Source organism: Lissotriton helveticus, chromosome 5_1 (genome assembly GCF_964261635.1).
Source record: "Lissotriton helveticus chromosome 5_1, aLisHel1.1, whole genome shotgun sequence".
Classification (NCBI taxonomy): domain Eukaryota; kingdom Metazoa; phylum Chordata; class Amphibia; order Caudata; family Salamandridae; genus Lissotriton; species Lissotriton helveticus.
In genome coordinates, this window is record NC_136065.1 from 1305177912 (window position 1) to 1305198490 (window position 20579).

At 45.0% G+C, this 20579-nt stretch overlaps 1 protein-coding gene across 4 annotated transcripts in view; it reads left to right on the top strand.

Annotated features, from left to right (window-relative positions):
• The window catches only part of LOC144755338 (SRSF protein kinase 3-like), a 1366259-nt gene that overhangs the window by 300667 nt on the left and 1045013 nt on the right, over positions 1 to 20579 (top strand). For all 4 annotated transcript variants that reach the window (XM_078644145.1, XM_078644144.1, XM_078644146.1 and 1 more), the window contains exon 5: positions 3964 to 4072. In XM_078644145.1, the coding sequence (XP_078500271.1) occupies positions 3964 to 4072 (109 nt within the window). The remainder of the gene's footprint in view (positions 1 to 3963; positions 4073 to 20579) is intronic.

Below are 20579 nucleotides of genomic sequence, written 5' to 3' on the forward strand. Positions count from 1 at the left end.
TCACTTCCTTGTCAAGGGGCTTTCGTAGCCTCCCTGCCATGTAGGCCACCCCTTTGAGCACTGGGCACCACTCCGCAGGTGCAACAGGGCTTCAGGATCAAATAAGTCTGCAGCAGTGGCCTGTGCCGTGTCACTGACTCGATCAGTATCGGTTAGGGGAAGAGATGTTGGGCGCCAGGGTCTGGACTGGTCCCCATTGCCATCAGAAGTGTTGGGGGAATCATCCCTATCCCCAGGATTTATCCAGGGGGCTATTAGGAGATTCCCCTGAGAGACTGAGTTGGGGGATCTTGTAAGGGTTGGGCATCCATAAACGCCTTCTTTAGTCGCACACAGGCATCAAGATCGACCCCTGGGTTGTCTGCGTTCTTGCGTTTATCGGGAATGGGGTTGCTGACTTCCCTGGAGGTAGAGGGGGCCCGGAGCCTGGGAGAGTCTTCTCTGTGTTCAAGGGTTTTTTGGCACTGTTCTTGAAGAGCCATGATTTTCTTGTCTTTGGGGCTACCATCTGCATCACCGCTTAGCAGAGGATAAACGAAGGTTGCGTATAGGTTCATACCATTGAAATCTATCTTGGAGCAGTTTTGGTCCCTGTCCATGAAGTGCCTTAAACACTATACATAAGGATTTGAACAAAATCCTTTGAGTCACTGGGAGCCAGTGCAGCTCCCCCAGTGCTTGTGTCATCCAGGAGCAGACTGCACAAGTCAGAGCAAGCTTTTCTGCTGCCACCTGGATACTCTGGAGTCTGGCAATCAAATATCCCGGGGACTCTAAGAGCAGGGTATTACAGTAATCCAGGCTGCTCAGTATAATGCTCCTAACTACCGTGGTTCTTGCCTGGACTGGCAGTAATGGTAGCACTTTCCAAAGTCCTCGCATGAGTGTATAACAGCCTCCCACCAGTTTGTTGACATGGGACTCCAGATTCAGCTTTCCATTAAGACTGACCCCCAGATTGCGTACTGTGCTCACTGGTGTCAGTGGTACAAAAGGGGGTGGTGATGGACGGAGCATCTGAACCAATCAAACACTCACACCCAGTCAAAAGATCTGGGTTTGATCCATCACCGTTCTTTAGCCCACTCTGCCACCCCAGTTCAGACATGGCTATATGCAAATCAGTCTGACCCTGTGCCTCATGGGAACAGTCCAGCCCGAACTGCCAAGCCATGCCTTCCCTGGACCGGAAACAAGCTTCCGAGGACAGGTTTCTGGCATTCCAGCCGTCTTCACTGGTGTCAGTGGGCCATCTGTGGGTATTGGCCAAAAATCAGTTGGTAGTCCTCGAGGGACCCCTCCCACCTGTAGAATCTGTTTTCTCGCTGTTGAATTGAAGTGAGTTGTCCCTCAGCCATTTCACCATTTCAAGCATACAGGCGTGAAAGCTTTCCAGGGAATACGCCAGGTCGCCATTCAGGGACACCATAAGCTGGGTGTCATCGGTGTAGTTGACCACACTGATGTTGTGCATTTTTATAATCTCCAGCAGTGGTTGCATATATGTATTGAACAGAACAGGGATGATTGAGGAACCCTGAGGTACCCTGTGTTCATTTTTTACAAACTCCGTTTGATACGGAGGGAGCGCTACTGCTTGCCATCTATCAGATAGGTAGGAGCACATCAATCTCAATGCCACACCTGTCACTCCTAGGGTTTCCAACCTCAAAAGAAGTATATCGTGGTTGACCGTATCGATTGCGGCCGACAGGTCTAGCAATATTAAGGTTGCCGATTGACCTCCGTTCCATGACCAGGCCTGAACCCAAATTGCTCTTCTTCCAATGTATTGTTTGTCTCTAGAAATAGGGACAGCATCCTACTAACCAAACATTCCAGGATCTTGACCGGGTATGGTAAGAGGGAAATTGGCCTATAGTTCTTATGGCAGTCTGGGTCCAGTGTGGATTTTTTCAGGAGCGGCGTAATAATAGCCTGCTTCCAGCTGGGTGGCACCACTCCGTTATTGAGGGATGGCAGCACAGCTGACGTAGGATAGGAAAGATCTCTAATCCGAGTTCTTTCATTATCTTGTGGGGAACAGGATCCAAGGGTGACCCCGAGGAGATTCCTAGGGCCACTCTGGTAAACTCTTCTTCCGAAGGCATCGTGAATTTATCCATGGTGACCTTAGAGTCGCAATCCCAGTTAACATTGTTCTTAAATATCTCCCCCTTTTCCTGGTCTAAAGGACCGGATAGGGTCACATCTTTCAGGCAATCCACGAACTTGTTAATTTTTTCTTGGAAGAAGAGAGCCAGCGCATCGCATAACTCCTGAGTGGGTTTGATTTTGTTGTTAGTACAGTCAGGGTGGGTCATGTCTCTTACTATCCTGAAGATGTCCCTAGGTTTGTTGGATTATTTAAGGATGGTGGAAGCGAAATATTCTACTTTAACAGTGGCTATTTCTCTTTTGTATTTTATTAGAGTAAGCCTCTAGCTAACTTTATCCTTTTCCACGTAGCTCTTCCTCCACTGTCTTTTTGCCATTTTGCAGGCCAACTTTAGATTCCTTAAGTTCTCTTTGTACCTTGGGGCTGAGGGACTGCCTCTTTTCCTAATATCTTTTAACTGAGCAAGCTGATCGATCACTGCTAAACAGTAACTGCGATACAATGAGGAAATACAAAGGAAACACAGATCAGGAGACCAAACACTTTTTTGTAAGCTGCTGGAGTAGCTAATAAAGAGGGAAATAGGGAGTCTGCAGGGACCGTTATATGCATTGCAACACTCTGATTGGATGTACTGTTTGTTCTGTTATTTCCCAATATCACATAGAAAATGTAGTGTGTTGGTTATGAAATGTTGATTTTCAAAGGCTGCTGCTAATAAAAAGCAAAGAAAGAAAAGTCTAATCCTCACCTCCGAGTTCTGCCATAGAATTACAAAATTAGTTAAGTAAATACTAAAAGCCATTTTTCAGGTCTCAAACCCAGTGATTTAGCAAATCAGTGTTTACAGCGTGAAATGGCTTTGTACATCCAGTCCTAGGTTCCTAATTCTAAAAGGTATTCGTATAAGTGATGTTGAGGAGAACATCTGAGAGTAAGAGAGTGACAGAGGATATAGGGTTTTCAAGTACATGATGGATGTAGTGTGCGAGAATGGTTTCTGAGTTTGACAGTCCTTTACCCGTGATGCATTCTAGTTAGAATGGATCACAGCTAAATTAATCGATATAGCAAGCATTATTATCGGCAGTTTAGTTAAACATATTCCATTGAGAATTGAACTAGTCATAGAGTGTAGGACTTGCAGTGCAAATCTTGTGAGTCGGTTGTTTTTAATTATCAATGACACTGGTGTGGAATTAACACGTTTCTGAGACTAGTGAACTGATTAGTTGGTGTAGCTACTGGTTTGGTAACTGATGTGGTAGCTGTATTTAAATTATGAATTACAAGGACGTAGCAACTAAAACGTGTTTTTTCTTAACTATTGTATCATCGGTTCCTCCATTTAAGAGTTTTAAATTGAACACCAATTGGAATACAATGACAAGGACTTACAATGGTGACTTAACCCATAGGATCATTAACCATAACTACACTGTACATGTCTGTCCCACTGCAGTCTGGCTCCAAAAAATGTGAATACCAGAAAATGCCATAGGAACCGGTTTTGTAAGAAAACATTAATTTCCAAATGAAAACACATGGCACATGCAGCACGTCTAAAAAATTATCAGATCACACTGGAGAAGACCACATTTTTTAAACCACGAGGTTCGCCTGAGGGATTGAGAGAACGCCCAGTCCATTGAGATGTGGAAAGGAAATAGCATTTTTGGGAGGGGAATCTCTGCTTTGAAGTAAATTCTTATTGGGAATTTAAGGGCATTGGCGATGGTGGGTGAAGATGCTTGTTAATGCACTTGTGAAGAAGTGTTATATCCTGCTAGCATATTATTTTGGAAATACCATTTGAGAGTCAATCCCTTCATTTTCTTTTTCAGGTGGATACCATCTTGTAAAATTTGGTGACTTGTTGAATGAACATTACCATGTCATCCGGAAGGTTGGTTGGGGCGAATATTCAACAGTATGGCTCTGCTGGGATTTCAAGTGAGTATTTAAGACATTTCAAATAATGCATTTTGGAAGTAATCAATATTGAAATTTGGTTTAAAGCCATGATTTTACATGCATGTAAAAAAGCAAAATTTATAATCCTGTCTGACCCACTTACTAAAGCCTATGTCATATGTGCATCATTTACCTCTAGTGTAGTGTAGTTCCTATATTCCCAATAGGCTCTGCGCATTGGAATAATATATTCAGCAGTGTAGACGTAGGACTGAGGTCGACTAGGTCTCTACTGACTATATTAGACTTAAGTTTTGCCAGCTAGCTCAGAGGTCACTAGAAACTTTCTCGAATAAACGAGGAGGAGTTTAACCTCCCTGGATAGACAAGAAGGGATTAGCTTCTGACAACCATATAACATGACAACTTTGCTCCCTCAGAATAAGAGTGTATCTCTAGAGTCGTGTGAAAACAATAGACAGCTATTTCACTCAGTCAAGTGTGCATACTTAGTTTCACCAGAGTGCAGAGAAAAGACAGACGGGCGTTTTCAATAAAAGGTGTTATTTATTGAGCAGTCTTCTTTCTCATACAAGAGAAATGAATTGCCACAATTGCAATACTCATAGGAAAGTAAAGTGCGTACAGTAAAAGGAGGATTAAGAAATAATACTGTAAAAGCATTGATATGGTTTCTTAGCCATAAGATACTTTAAAATAGATAAAATATATACATACTTATATACATTGACTAACGTACTCAACTGGTGCTTCTAAATACGCCTACCCCGGTGTACCTGACCTAAGCCTAATACGTGGGAAGGAGTAAGTAAGTAGCAGTTTAAGTTAAGTTTGTTTTTGCCAAGAATCTGACTCAAGAATTCTCTTCAAGGGTTTAGTCAGCTCCGTACCTGGGTATTAGAAAGCAGGAGGTCTTGTATCTCTCTCTCAGGACTCGATATCCCAGTAACCCGCCAAGGTATCTGGAAACACCGGAGCTGGATTTCTCGGCAGGAGAAAAGACTGCGTCTCTCAGTGCGTCAAAGAGGAGGGGCAGCGTCCGTGGGCTCTCGCATCAGCTGGGCTCTTGGGCAAGTAGATAGCTGCTCTGCTCCAAAACCACCACCGTGTGTTTGCTTAAGGCAACGTTGGTATAGTTATACCTGAAAGGTGCCGGGTTTGACGTAAGGTTGGATATAAGACGTCAATAAAGATGTCACTAAGAACTGGCCGTTCTTACAGTGCTTTACAGGAGTTCTAGGACGAAATCAAAACAAAATCAAGGGGGATTTCCCAGGTTGCTGGAGGTTTGGTTTGTTTAGAGAACTCGTTGTGCTTTCTAGGAGTCTGGGGAAGTAGCCTTGCTTAATGTGACAGCATGTGCTACGACTGAATATGGATATGATTACTATGCCGTTATAGGGATATTATTGATTATAACCGAACAAGGGCATACAATAGTAATATCGATTTAGGCTCCTGGATAAAAACTCAATACTAGTATGTGTCAGTGACCTCCAGAAGTGTCAGTGGCCCCCAGCAGAATATGCATCAGTGGGTCCAGGCAGGAAATGTGTTTAATTATTCCTCAGTAACAAGCATTATTCCATGGATACTTATGCCTATAGATTTCTCACCTCTTGAATCTCCACCAGCTCCAGACTGCTTCCATAAAATTTGAAATTGCTTTACTCCACCAAAAGGTGGCACAACATCTCGACTCCTGTACCTCCCAAATATCTCATCACTGAGCTTTACATGGCTCTGCAAGTTTCTCTGATTCTGTTTTTTGGAGATGCGACTCTGGTTATAAGCAGATGTCTATTAAAGACCTCTACAATATCAGACTCTCATGCCTGGTGCCTAAGCACGACTCCAAGGCTTGTGAGAAATGTAGCCTCTTGCACTGCACAACCCTCAAGAAAGAAGAAGCAGAGCTCATTGTGGCTTAAGCTTGTAACAACTGCGGTATGTATCACCACTTTAGGTCCTATTCCAGATCCTAGTCCACTTCACTCCTAGCAGGTAAGTCTTTGGAGCAGGCTCCCTCAAAGGTGAAGTCTGTCGGCAAGAGAAACAAAAAATACCTTAAGGGGATATGTTATTGTTTGTTCTTATTTGTAGTCAGCAGGATGCAGGAGCAGGATATTTCTAAGCGTTTTCTCTGCTATGACCTGGATACTGTGTATTAGATGAACAGGTTTGTAGGCTTCTGGGTGGGTATACCCCAACATGAACATTTCTGGCGATGTCCAGGCAAATTTAGTGTATATACCATTTAATAGTTCTTGCCTGTTTGAAGAGATGGCTTACGGTGACTCTGAGTCTGTTATCATGAAAACTCACTGTGCAGTAATTCAGAATTTCAAACTCCTTGTCATTGGAGGGTGTAAGATGTTGAATAGTGATGTCTGGGGAAATAATGAGTATCGGAATTAATCAGGATAGTTCAAAATGAGTTTGCCAGGTTCACAACATTGTGATCCAAAGTGTACTCACTATGATAAAAAAAGCATTGTTCTATTTCTAATCTATCGGTGAGTCGGAGATGAAGCGCTGTGCTCGATCAAGTTCAGCGCATGGTACCCTTGCCTTCTGGGATAAAGGTATGTGTAAGAACGTCAAGCGGCGTATCCTGAGTCGGGATCATGTTATCGCGTGTAGGTATGCTATACAGCCACTAGAATGTTACCTATTGCTTACCGCGCCTTTGAAATGGCAATCTTAGCTACCGATGGATTTAGATTCTATTAAGGAAGCTTTGTTTTTTGGGGGGAAAACGACAAAAAAAAAATAAACAAAATAATCCAGAGTTACAATGGTGTTAATTTAGTGGTTGGTCAATATTGCTGATCACCATATTGAGTCATGGGGGTCCATCAATATACACTGGCAGTCAATCCACCCAGCAGGTATTGATTTCCTTAAAGATGCTGGTTCGTTTTGCTAGGTCCAGAGCGGCCTTGATGTTGGTATGATGGCTAGTCAATGTTGGTGATCACCATATTCTGTCAATTAGGACAAACAGTATTATCTTTTTTAGTTGTAAGTGTTGAATAACCATATTTCATGTAAGTAACCCAAGTAATGGAATATTTTGGAGAACATACACAATGATACTCACGAAGGTCATATGATATATACCATATTATGTTAATTAATAATAAGGTTAAACTGTCGCAGTGGCATATTTGAATGCTGTAATACCTAAGGTGATTCACAGTAGTCATTTAGCAATGTCAGTTAACGACATATGTTAGAATATCATAACATTATATACAACACAACATAAATAACACATTACAATGGTGACATAATCATAGGCAGAACTAAAGCAAATAAGTGACTCTATATACACGTTTTCATCTTGCACATATACAATTCTTTGTCATTATGTCGAGGCAAAATAATACAAGGATGCATCATTGTAATAGTTTGGCTCAACGTAACATGGAGAGAGGATGTGGTCCGTCGGCTGGAAACCAAGGTCCGAGCCTTGGTGTCGGGGCCACATGCCGTGATTCTGGGCAAATCACTTAATCTCCCCGTGCCTGAAAGTGTCTTGCGCTATATAAAATCTGCAAAAAAAAGCAATGTTAAGATAAAGAGTCGTATACGTGCAAGATGAATCGGCAGATCATGGTAAAACATATATAACATTCGACAAAAATGAATTAAAGATTCACATTGGATTTACAATAAAAACACAGTTGATGGAAGCATTGATTCTTTGAAAATTCTGTAAAATACACTGCCATATCAAATGCAATGTAAATGTTAGCGATCTAAATGTAATTTCCATAGTTACATTGCAATGTAAATGTTATAGTTATATTTTATGCATTGTATTCTCGTCGTCCTAAAATGATCACACAGATCTTGTAAAGTATATCTCCATACATATATGTACATACAAACCATAAGAGATAATTCTCCAGTATTAAGGTGTCTTTCATAGATTCACATGCTTGAATATTCACCGTCGTCGGAGTGGGAGTCCCACGGTAAATAAAATAGCAATAACATACTCATAATATGTATATGTAAAAACATAACACATGAAATACACATTAGAAAAAGGCAGTAAATGCCTAGACATAATTCCTACATAGGAATACATGAAGAGAGAAAAAACACTTGTAGTCTATTCCAGTCATTATTTTGGTCCAAACTGTAGCCAATCAGGCGCCAGCAGCCCTCCAGAACCTTCTCCTCAGAGCTCAGTAACTCAGATTTTCTACCGCACGTCGTGTGAAAGGGAGTCTCCCTGAGCTCTGCTCAGTTTTCTCTACTTCTTCAGGTTTTTCCTGTGTTTTCAGCATGTCTTCAAGTAGGAAGTCTCTCTTTAGACCTTGCTCTTCTTGTGGAAAGCTACGCCTTTATTCAGAAGATCAACACAGTAAGTGTATTTACTGTCTTTACCCCGACCATGATGTGGGTAAAAGTAAGTTCTGTAGAACTTTTTCTACAAAGACCCTTAAGGACAGGGAAGGCCGCCTTCTCCTGTGACTTCAGAGACTTGAGGACAAGGATGTTGTGCTTTCTGATGCCGAAAGTCTCATGACTGGTCGTTCCCAAGCAGCTTCAAAACGTAGTAGTGTGCAGGATGTGCCCTCTCCATTCCTTAAGAAGAAGAAGATGTCTCTCTCTCGTTGGCTCCTGCGGTGTCTTCACCTCTACCTACTGCTTCCATGCCCACGAGACCTGGCTCTCAGGCGTCTGCTGCATCTTCCTCTCATGTTTCTGTGAAAAAACATGTTTCATCGTCGGCGGGAGCATCGCCGGTCGTCACAACGATGAGATCTGCCGTCTCCTGCTCGTCGACGACGACAGTGACGACGACGTCTGCAACTGGATCATCGACAGCTATCTCGTCGACGTCATCGTCGAAGGTATCTCTCAGTTTCAAAACTGTGCCATCTATCATTCCAATTGCTTCGTCGTCGACGAAGAAAAGTCCACTGTCGACGACCAAATCTTCGAAGACGAAGAATGTTAGGAAATCAGCTTCGTCGACGACCCCGTCGACGAGTACTCCGTCAACGACCGCTCCTTCGACGTCGACGAAGGAGTCCTCATAGTCGTCGTCGACTCCGTCGAAGGTGACATTACCGTCGACGACGGATTCTTCCAATTTGGTTGCATCTGCTCCCATACCATCGTCGTCGTGATCAGCTCCGTCGACGACTACTTCTGCGTTTGCCTCTCTGCCTTTGCTGCCACTGTCATCCACTGGGTCTGCCACTGTCGGCCCTCTTCACCAGCGTCGCAGAGTGCCTGTTGACCAGCTTTCTATCACCAGTGATCCACAGCCTCCCTCGCCCTTATTTGCCACGGGTTCGGAGCAGGACTCGGAGGATGTACACAAGTCTTTTAGGGCGGCACGCAGTCCATCAGATTTAGTCATCAAGTGCCAGGATTATGGTGAGGATGATGAGGACCAATATTTCCAACAGGAGGAATCGCCTGTTCAAGTTCCTACTGCAACTTTGCCTTTGTCGCTCATCTCTAATCTCCAGCATATGTTGGACAACTATAATAGGCGTTTTCCGCCTTCTCCACAGGTGTCCACAGTTCCTTCTGTTCTTGCACCTGTTACAGTACCTGCTTCGGCTCCTCTGTCACCTCTGCCAACTCCTGCTCCTCAAGTGCAAACATCAGTCCAGATACACACAACAGTGTATGCCAATGACGAAGATGAGATTCCTCCATACCGCGAAGATGGTGAAGTTCGCGATGATGATGAGGATATGGCGGAGTGGGATGACTATCAAACTCAGACACCGTCCCCCTCTCAGGTTACACCAGGAGATTCTCCTCCTGTGGATATTGCGAGTTTCCATCAGCTGATGGATAGGGCGGCTCAAAGCTTCAAGTTACCAAGAGTCCAGAGGGAAGAGGATTGCTTCCTCTATGATTTTAAAAATCAACCGTTCAAGCAAGTCCATACTGTTCCCAGTATTGACTTTATTTGGACTGAAAGGGTGAAGTTGATGCAGACCCCAAATTCTCTGCCGGCACAGATGCCCCGATTGGAAAAGAAATATAAGGAGCCAGTCGGCTCTCCAGCGTGCCTCATTGGAGAGCCGAAACCGGATTCGGTGGTTACTCAAGCTGCTCAGCGTCATTCTCGGAACCCTGCGTCTACTGTTACTGCTCCACCGGATCGCGAAGGTCGTCGCCTGGATTCTATAGGCCGCAAGTTTTCCACAATGGCCTCCACCACAGTGAGAGCGGCCAATGCTTTGGCCATTTTGGGGCGTTACGACCGCCAGATATGGGCAGACATGTCTGCATTTGTGGCTCTGGTTCCAGATTCTTCCAAAGCGGAAGCCTTGCAACTTCTCCAAGAAGGGGAGAGAACATCGGAGGAGATTATAGACTGTGCCGTTGATATTGCATGTACTGGTTTCCGGCAGCTCGCTGGTGCGGCTGTTCTATGCAGGCAAGGTTGGTTGCGTTCCACATCCTTTCGCCAAGAGGTACAGGCGAAGATCCTAGATATGCCGTATGCCGGCGAGTCGCTTTTTGGAGCACATGTTGATGAGGCATTACAATCCATCAAAAAAGACACTGATACTGCTCGCTCTATAGGAACCTTACAATTTCGGAAACAGCCCTTTTGGGGTGCACGCGGACGCGGCACCTCTTCTACTTTTCGTGGAGGAAAGCAATCAATATCGCTCCTACAACCAAGGTAACCAACGCTACTCAAATAACCAGCAACAGTCCTCCCGTCAGCAACCTTCAAAATCCTACAGGGGGAGATCTTCTTACAAGGGATCTGCTCCCAAGAGACAATGACTTGCCTTTGCCCCAAAGAGTTGGAGGTCGATTCTCCCTGTTCTTTTCACAATGGTCCTCCATCACTTCGGACCGTTGGGTTCTGGACATTGTAGAGAGGGGCCATGCTTTAGAGTTCATCAAACTTCCTCCTCCCACTCCACCTTCCGGCCCACCACCAGCCCACATCAAGGAACTCTTCCGTCAAGTTCGCCTTATGATACAGAAGGGTGCCGTCGAAGTGGTTCCCAAGTCTCAAAGGGGGAAGGGATTTTATTCCCGTTTTTTCCTTATCATCAAGAAGACAGGGGATTGGCGGCCGATATTGGATTTGCAAGCACTCAACAAGTACCTCAAGTGCCAATCCTTCCGCATGCTGACGCTGGTGGAGATATTGCGCGTACTCTCAATGGGAGGTTTCATGGCGACCATCGACCTCCAAGACGCCTACTTCCATGTCCCTATTCTTCCGCGGCATCGGAAGTACTTGCGTTTCCGCGTGGGACGAAGGGACTTCCAGTTCAGAGTACTGCCTTTCGGCCTACGCTCCGCCTCTCGCGTCCTCACGAAGGTGTTAGCTCCTGTGGTAGCTTGCCTGCGTCTCCAGGGTGTCCACATTTTTCCATACCTGGACGACTGTCTCCTAAAATCAGTCTCGCACCCAGCTGCTTCAGGACACGCGTCTTTGTCAGGAGGTATTTCGCTCCCTCAGACTTTCCATCAACACCGAAAAGTCCCAGTTACACCCAGCTCCCTACAGAAATTTTCTAGGAGCAACGTTGGATACAACTCTTGCAAAAGCATTTGTGTCTCAGGAGCGCCAACAAAAGATTCTTCAATTAGTGTCTCTTGTACGGGCAAAACAGTCGGTTTCAGTCCGACTCTTAAAGTCATTTCTAGGTATGGTGTCATCGTGCATTGGCTGGAGTTGATGGCCATTTTTCTGGCGCTCAAGTCGTTCCATCCATTAATCCAAGGGGAATCAGTCCTTATTCAGACGGACAACACAACCAGCATGCATTATATAAACAAGCAGGGTGGAACAAAATCTCCAATCTTGTCTCAGCTGGCGCACTCGATCTGGGACTGGGCTCTAAGTCATCACATCACTCTGACTGCAGTTCATCTTCCGGGTGTCTCCAACATCCTAGCGGATTCCCTAAGCAGGTCCACGTCATCGACCCACGAGTGGGAGTTACATCAACCAACACTCGATTTCGTTTTGCGACGATGGGGTCGCCCGTCGCTGGATCTCTATGCCACGCCAGAGAACCGGAAATGCCCATCTTACGCAAGCTGGCATCCCCACAGAGGGTCACAGGTCAATGCCCTTTTGATGAACTGGTGCAATCTGTTTGCTTATGCTTTTCCTCCAATCCCTCTAGTGCCTCAAGTAGTGAGGAAGATGCGGAGGCAACCTTGCCACATTCTCCTGATCGCTCCCAGATGGCCTCGACAGGCATGGTTTTCAGGGCTGATTCTTCTATCTCAGTGCAAGCCCATCCTCCTTCACCCTTGATTGGACCTCCTCACGATGGACAAGGGTCAGATTTGCCATCCGGACCCCTCCTCTCTGAATTTGTCAGCCTGAAACCTGAGCACTTTGAATTTGCCCATCTAGCCATCCCACCAGACTGTAGAAACTTTCTCGCTCAGGCCAGAGCTCCGTCAACTGTTAAAACCTACAAGTTTAAATGGAAGAGATGTTGCCATTGGTGTGCAGCTGCTGGTGTCCATCCCATTCGTTCCACGCCTGCGCAGCTGCTCCTGTTCTTTTTGCAACTGGCTCAGTCCGCACTTTCACATTCAACTTTGAATGTTTTTCTGGCGGCACTTTCCCGTTTCCGCCAAGATGGCTCCACTTCACTCTGTTCTTCCAGGATAATATGTCAATTTTTCAAAGGATTGTTCCGCAAGTTCCCACCAATTCGACACCCTCCTCCTACTTGGCGCCTTAACATCGTGGTAGCACAACTAATGAAGGCACCATTCGAACCTATACACAAGGCAGACTTGAAGTTTCTAAGCTGGAAGGTTGCTCTTCTCCTTGCGCTGACATCATCACGTCGCGTAAGTGATAATCATGCCTTCACTATAAAACCTCCTTTTCTTCAATTTCAGCCGGACTGTGTAGTGCTTCGCACCAATCCCACCTTCTTGCTTAAGGTGCCTTCGGATTTCCACATCAACAAACCTGTTTTCTTAAAGACTTTCTTTGCTAACCAACAGTCTCCAGCGGAGCAGCGCTTACACTCCTTGGACATTAAAAGGTGCTTAAAGTTCTACATCAGCAGAACGGCCCCTTTTCGCAAATCTGATCAATTGTTCATAGCTTATGGACGCTTTCACAAAGGGCGTCCAGTTACCAAACCAACTATTGCTCGTTGGGTTTCCTCGGCCATTACTTTCTGCCATGAACAGGCAGGCAAACCTTTGCAATCTTCAGTAAGGGCCCATTCTACCAGGGCAATGTCGTCTTCTACTGCCCTGTTCGCCGGTGTACCGCTGCATCAGATCTGCAGAGCTGCCACGTGGTCCAGCAGGCACACGTTTACGAAACACTATTGCCTGGGTGCCATCAACGCAGCGGATACTGCAGTGGGGGGAAACAACCTTTACCACGCAACTTTTACCACGCAGTGCCTTTACAACGCAGGTTTTACAACGAAAACCATTACAACGCATTGCACTGGGGGGCTCTCTAGGATAGGGAATAGTTTTAATTTACTATCCAACACGTTCCCTACTATCCACGGGGACTGGAGTTGGAATAGTAAATTAAACTATTCACTATCCAGCACCCCCCAAAGCAATGCTTTGTAAAGGCTTGCGTTGTAAAACTTGCGTTGTAACAGCATGAGTGGTAAAAGCATGCGTTGTAACAACGTACATCCTGCAGTGGGACAGGCTGTGCTTCGCAATCTTTTTCAATAAGGTGAGCCTCTGTCTTCCCTCCTCCATTATGATTTACCATTCTTACTGTTATGACTTGCATGACTACATTTATGGTCTTATAAGTCTTTTCATGTGTAGCATGACTATGGAAGCCTTTTTCGGCTGTTACTGCTTTCTATTCTATATTCAAGCATGTGAATCTATGAAAGACACTCTAATACTGGAAAAGAACAATTGTTACTTACCTGTAAACAGGTGGTTCTCCAGTATTGGTGTCTTTCATAGATTCACATGCGACCCGCCCACCTCCCCTCAGAGGCTCTCTTCTCCTCATAGACTCTATGGTCACACTTGTGCTACGAAAATCTGAGGTACTGAGATCTGAGGAGAAGGTTCTGGAGGGCTGCTGGCGCCTGATTGGCTACAGTTTGGACCAACATAATGACAGGAATAGACTACAAGTATTTTTTCTCTCTTCATGTATTCCTATGTAGGAATTATGTCTAGGCATTTACTGCCTTTTTCTAATGTGTATTTAATGTGTTATGTTTTTACATATACATATTATGAGTATATTATTGCTATTTTGTTTACCGTGGGACTCCCACTGCGACGACGGGAAATATTCAAGCATGTGAATCTATAAAAGACACCAATACTGGAGAACCACCTGTTTACAGGTAAGTAACAATTGTTCTTCAAAATGACAAGGTTACCTTCTAGCTAACACAGAAGCTGGTAAGCTATTAGCGAGGGAGTACAATTTGCATATTAGGAAGCTCAATCTAATTAAAGCACGTAATCACATATATACATCAAAAGTAGACAATTCATTTCAATTCAAGTGATTAAATAATCAAAACATAGAGATAAGAGAGGCAAAACTAAAAAGATCCAAAGTCCCTTAAAAACAGCAATGCAAAGGTATCACACAGTGCACTTCGAATGTATGATCCATGGGGCCATCAGGAATTTCACTAAACCTCAGTTCTCCTTGTGTCTGTGCTAAGTATTCTAAGCACTTTCAAATAATGGGCTCATTGCGATGGCGGTGAAAACATGAACGGCAGGCGGATTTACCGCAATTGCAAAGCACTTTTCCGCACACCACATTACGGTGGCGGGCGGTGTGCTGGCGGACGGAAAGTCGGTGCAACACGGGTCTGACTCAGGCAATCGTTAATTTGCCTGGTGGACCCACCCCGCATTTTCAAAATGGTGGCGTGTTTAGGAGGCACCGTCCGCCAGATTATGATGCTGCATCCCCGCCAGCCTGTCTGTGGTGATCCAAGCACTATTGAAAGGCTGGCGCGGATGTACTTTGGGCCTAGAATTGCACTTGGGAGGCTGAAGTTCCCTGCACCAGTTGGCAGGCACCGCGTGGTCCCTGTACCTAACGCAGGGAAATTCACAACATGCATTTTTAAGTCTCGCCTAAGCAATGCGCATGCGCTAATTAGGAAAAAGACCTGTAGCAATCGCTTCGGTTTTTGTCCCAAAAACGTGCACACGTGGCATTGCCTTCAATGGCAATGTGTGTACGTTTGGAGATTCCCTTGCAGGAGCGAGCTTGACACCATATGTTTGTAATTAACTTGCAAACACATGGTGCCCGTGGCTCGCTCCCGCAAGGGAAACGCTAAAAAGTTGTTTACGGAGAAGCCATTACACCAGCTTCCACTGGGTGCTGAAATCTTTGCTGCTGACACAGGGAAACAACTACATTTATTTGAAGAACTCTTGTACGCAGTTGGTAACGCTTTAAAAAGAGTTGAGCTGCGGAATGAAGAAGTGAATGTATTCGCAATGAAAATATACTATAGCGCTTTTAGATGCATCCGGTTTGGGTATTTGAGTTGGTCACATCGTTTACTTTCAGTGCGTGGATTCGCGTTGATCTTCATATTTTCAGAACTCGTGAATATTGAAAGGCTGATGAGCCTGATTACAACGTGGCCATCGCACTTGGCAGCAGCAGCACAAGTAGGCTACCTATCTACCCAGAACTAGTGATGCCACTTGTTGCTCTGCCTCTATAGTGTGGTGACAGCTTGTGGCATGATTGGTCCAACTCTTCTCCCCTTTGCGTCAGTGCTCGGTCTTTGTGCGGGTACCATGGCTCGGGGAGGTCTTGGGATCTGGGTGGGGGTTATTCTGCCGCTGTGGCGGTGAATGGCAACCGGGGCTGCCTCCAGGGGAATAGGAAAGACCACCGAAGCAGCGGGATCCCCACCAGGTAATCCGACACGCAGTTTAGAACGGTCTGTAAGAATAGGGTGATAAAGACTGCAGACCTAACGGCGCCATGTCCTAGCATCCCAAAGGATGATTGCAGATCCTGATAAGAATTGTCATGCAGTATACATGGCAAATAAAGCAGAAAAAGGCCCTCTTGTTTTAATGGTATTGCTGTAAAGATCATATTTCTGTGGACGAAAGCATATTGGGAAAAAGCACATCCTTGTGTTAGATAAAGCAGTATTGATCCCTACTTTAAAATCGCAGCAACTATACTTTGTTAGGAAAACATTAGCCGGTCGCGAGCTTTCCTGTATGTTGCATTGGTATAATTTGAAGCTTGGCAGTAGGGTTGCACATATTTTATAGTTGAGTAAAAACTAAGCAAGTGTTCTCTAAGCTTCTTGAAAGCCTCCACTAATGCATACGATGTAAATTAAGTATGTGAATTTGAAAAATTGTATGCAGCCCAGCGTTAAAAAAGTACTTTAGTCTTCCTGATGGTATTTTTTCGACATAAGGGACTAGCGTGGCGTGGGTTAATGCAGGTGGCGGAGTTCGGTATTGAGTTCCTGAATGGTTCCCGATTTCTTGCCCAATGTTGTGCTTTTTAAAGTTGCTGAGCTTTATCGTTCTGCTGCACCTTGTTTCATCACAATTTGATGATTAAAGGAGTAGGATACTATCATCGATCCTGAACAGGCATTGCTCGGCGTGTTTGGTGAAAATCAAAGCAGCACAACTTTGGCAACCATAGCTTTATTATAAGCCTTTCAGTTGTGGATAATGTATGCTGTCATGAAAATGCTGAAGCCTAGTGCGGTCGAGTAAGCCTTACATTTCTTTGTGTTACACATTTACTAAGCTCATATGTATTCTCACCGAAAAAGGAATTCTTCAGTGGCTGTTAACTTTCAATGTTATTTTTCAAAATCTAAAATGATAAATCTAAATTTCCATTGGTCTTCCTATTGACAGTTTGCTGCATGTGCTCAGAAAACTGACCTATGTTTATATTGTATCTGTAACTGGCCTTCTCCCTCCCAAATGGGTTCCTCTATACGGAAAGAGCTAAACGTACACCCACAGCCCTCCAAACAGTTTGCAGCTACTAACGTTATTTTATTTGTGGTATATCTTGCGCTTATGTTTATTTTTTCAGATGTACTGTAAACTTTTGCCATCATGCTGTGGCAGCTACTAGGCACTGAATGTTGTGGTAGATCTCAACATGTCCTATGTGCTGTACGTTTTCTCTGATGAATGAAGCTTGCATTGGTGCTACAATGCTGTATCTGTCTGCGTTTGTAAGAACTGGACAAGCATTGGCATAGCCAATAGGTCTAGCCTTTGGGACCTTGTAAGTGTTTAGCCATGCAACAGTTGATGTTGTTGCAGCAAGGATATTGTGGTGCATAACTAAATACTTATAGGTTCCAAAAGGCGAAACCTATTGGCTATGCCAATGCTTGTTAACATTTAGGCGGGTGCTGCAGCCAGCAGCACCCGCCGCAATGTTAGACATGCACAATGCGACCAACACAGTGGCGATCGCATTGTAATACCTTGTGCGCGACCGCCGCCATATAGGCGGACGGTCCCAATCCCTCGGATGATGGCGGACGGACATTCTAATGAGCCCCTTACTCTTCTTCCAATGTAACTAAATAACAAAATAATCCATTTGGCCATCAAATTTTTTTGGTAGAGACAAATGAATAATAAATGGACCAGACATTTTGGACCTCCTTTGCATTCTGGGCACATGTCATCACTGAGAGCTTTGCTGTGTCGTCTGCTACACAACACCTTGGTGGGGAGAGACTTACAACTAAGGGACTGATTTCGCGTTTGGAGGTCTGTGTGCCAAAGAACCGCCTGTGCCACTGCTGCGCTGGCGCACGTCCGACTGATGAATTCCGAGTTGTGCATACAGAAACGCAACCGCTCGCAAAGCAGTTTAGCCAGTGGTCTTGCACCTGCCAATGCTGTTGACAAATACAAAGCGTCCATCATCCCATTTGGTATCGCTTTGTTGCCCTAAGTTGGCAGGATATGCCCAGATGTGGGTCCCTTGCTCACTTTGCCACTGGATTCAAGATAGCCTGGCTGATGAGGGTTATGAACCCAAAACCGGTCCCAGGATGCTTGTTTCCGCTCCAGGGAAAACATTGCTTGGCAGTTCGGACTGGACTGTTCCCATGAGGCACAGGGTCAGCCTGATTTGCATATAGCCATGTCGGAACTGGGGTGGTGGAGTGAGCTAAAGAATGATGATGGATTAAACCCAGATCAGTTGACTGGGGATGAGTGTTTGATTTGCTCAAACGCTTTGTCCATCATCCCCTTTGGTACCGCTTTGTTCGCCCTAAGTTGGCAGGGTTTCAAGGACTCTGTTGTTGCGGACATTGTTGGGGTGAGGGGAACCAGATGGACCACGAGCCCCAGAGACCCGGCATTACCGCCACCCGCTCTGTGCTCGCCCACACATGCCCTCAGGACCTTCCAGCCGCTACTTAACTTCTCGCAGCACCCGCTGCGGGGGTGCCGCTTCACTTTCAAGGACTCTGTTGTTGCGGACATGGTTGGGGGTGAGGTGAACCAGATGGACCAGGAGCCCCGGAGACCCGGCATTACCGCCACCCGCGCTGTGCCCGCCCACACACGCACTTGGGACCTTCCAGCCACTACTTAACTTCTTGCTGCACGGAACGCGAGCGGGAACGTGCCGGGAAAAGGGCGGGGCCATCTGCGGCCGTCAGAGGCCAGAGGAGACCAGGCCGGGCAACACTCCTCTTGGCACTTCGCACTGATATAGCCTTACTGGGTTTACTTAATTACGTCACATTTACATCTTGTTAATCGTACCTATTTATTCCCGAAACGTGCTAGTATATCAAATTAAGGCACGAATCTATTAGGGGGAAAGTTTATCATTTCATGTATTCTTCTCTTTGTCTTACTTTGGCATTGTCGGTATTGTGATCCGTAATTGGAAATAGGGCATTGGAAGAAAAGGGGAAATAGTGTGTGTATCTTTTTGTTCCCCCTGTCTTCCGATTAGTTGTATAGCTATAGTGATTAAGGGTTAAATCCCGCTATTGCAGATTTAAAAAGAAATTTCTGAACAGTAGTGGTGTTGAATTTAGCCACTAACTATGAGCAAACGAAAATGCACAGCGGGAACACTAGATAACTTTATCCTAAGGGCTGAATCACTTATATCCCACGAAGTTGAATTGGTTGAAAGAAGATTATCTCTCGATCCTTCCAAATTGCCAACGTACAAGGGAACTGGACCACCAATATTACCAGATCCCCCTCAAATGCCTACGTCCGAGTGCGTTGCATCCCGTTCTCTTACCTTAAGTAGCCCTGTGGCAAATACGGCCCCCAGTCCCAATGACATTCGTAATGTGGATGTATTAACATCGCCATCAATAACAACAAGACTTAGAGGTTCAAGGAAGGGGATCCTAACGAAGGAAAGATTAAAGGCTGCATCAAAGGGGAAACGGAATGTTAAAAATAATGGGGATGCTAGGCGGCCAGGGACTTCAAACAAGGGGGTCACCGAATTGGTTGAATATACGGAGGGCCAAACTAGATCCTTTGGTACTCCAACCGAGATCCAAAACTTTCCTTACACTAATAGAGTAGATGGTACCATTGAGACATTAGAGCAAATTGTTGCAGACATTTTCAAGACCACACTAGACTCCGTTCAAGTGCAAATAAAGGACTCCCTGGGTATTAGAATGAAGGATATAGATGATAAAATTGCACAAATAAATCAGGCTATAGCGAAATTAGACACTATGCTTGAAAATGGGGGCAACATTATTGATGAAGGGGCTCACATACTTACTGAATATAGAAATAATTATCTTAAAACTAGGGAAGTGAGTGATGATGACCACATTCAAACACAACCAAGAGCAGCTCTTACTAACAACATCCGCATCATGGAGGAAAGAGTTGTGCCAGTTAGGAATAAGGAGACCCTAAGTCAGAACACTCACCAAGGAGAGAGAAGAACGGATTCTGCTGTGAGGGGAACTGACCTCCCCAATAATGGCGCTATAGGAGAGCCAGTACCAAGTTTAAGTGGAACTGATCTAATCCCTAACCATGATAATTTAAAGCTACATCCAGCCGCATGCCCGTATGTCTTAATTCTAACTGGTGTGCCGCCCCTAAGGCAAGACCAAATTGAAACATGGCACAATCTTAGAAACAAAGTTGTAGATTGGCTTAAAGAATTTAAAAGATTTAACCCGCAAAAGATGGACGAAATTCTAATGGTTCGTAGGGTAGGGTGGGTGGGGGACCACGGGAAAAATATCCAAGGTGATTTTATAGTTGTTAACTTCAGGCGTCCCCATATAGTTCGCAACTTACTGAAAATACAAGAGGTGACATTAACCTCATCGCTGCTTGAGAGGTTTCCCTGCTGTGCTGGACAGCAATGAAAATGGGTGTGGTCATGACGAGCTCAGCTCGTCATGAGCACCTGAGAGGTATATGCCATGACGAGCTGAGCTCGTCATGAGCATGGAAGGGGTTAGCACAGAATACCAACATCCATGCACTTCCTCTTGGGTATTTTTATAGACCGATTGGTGGAGAA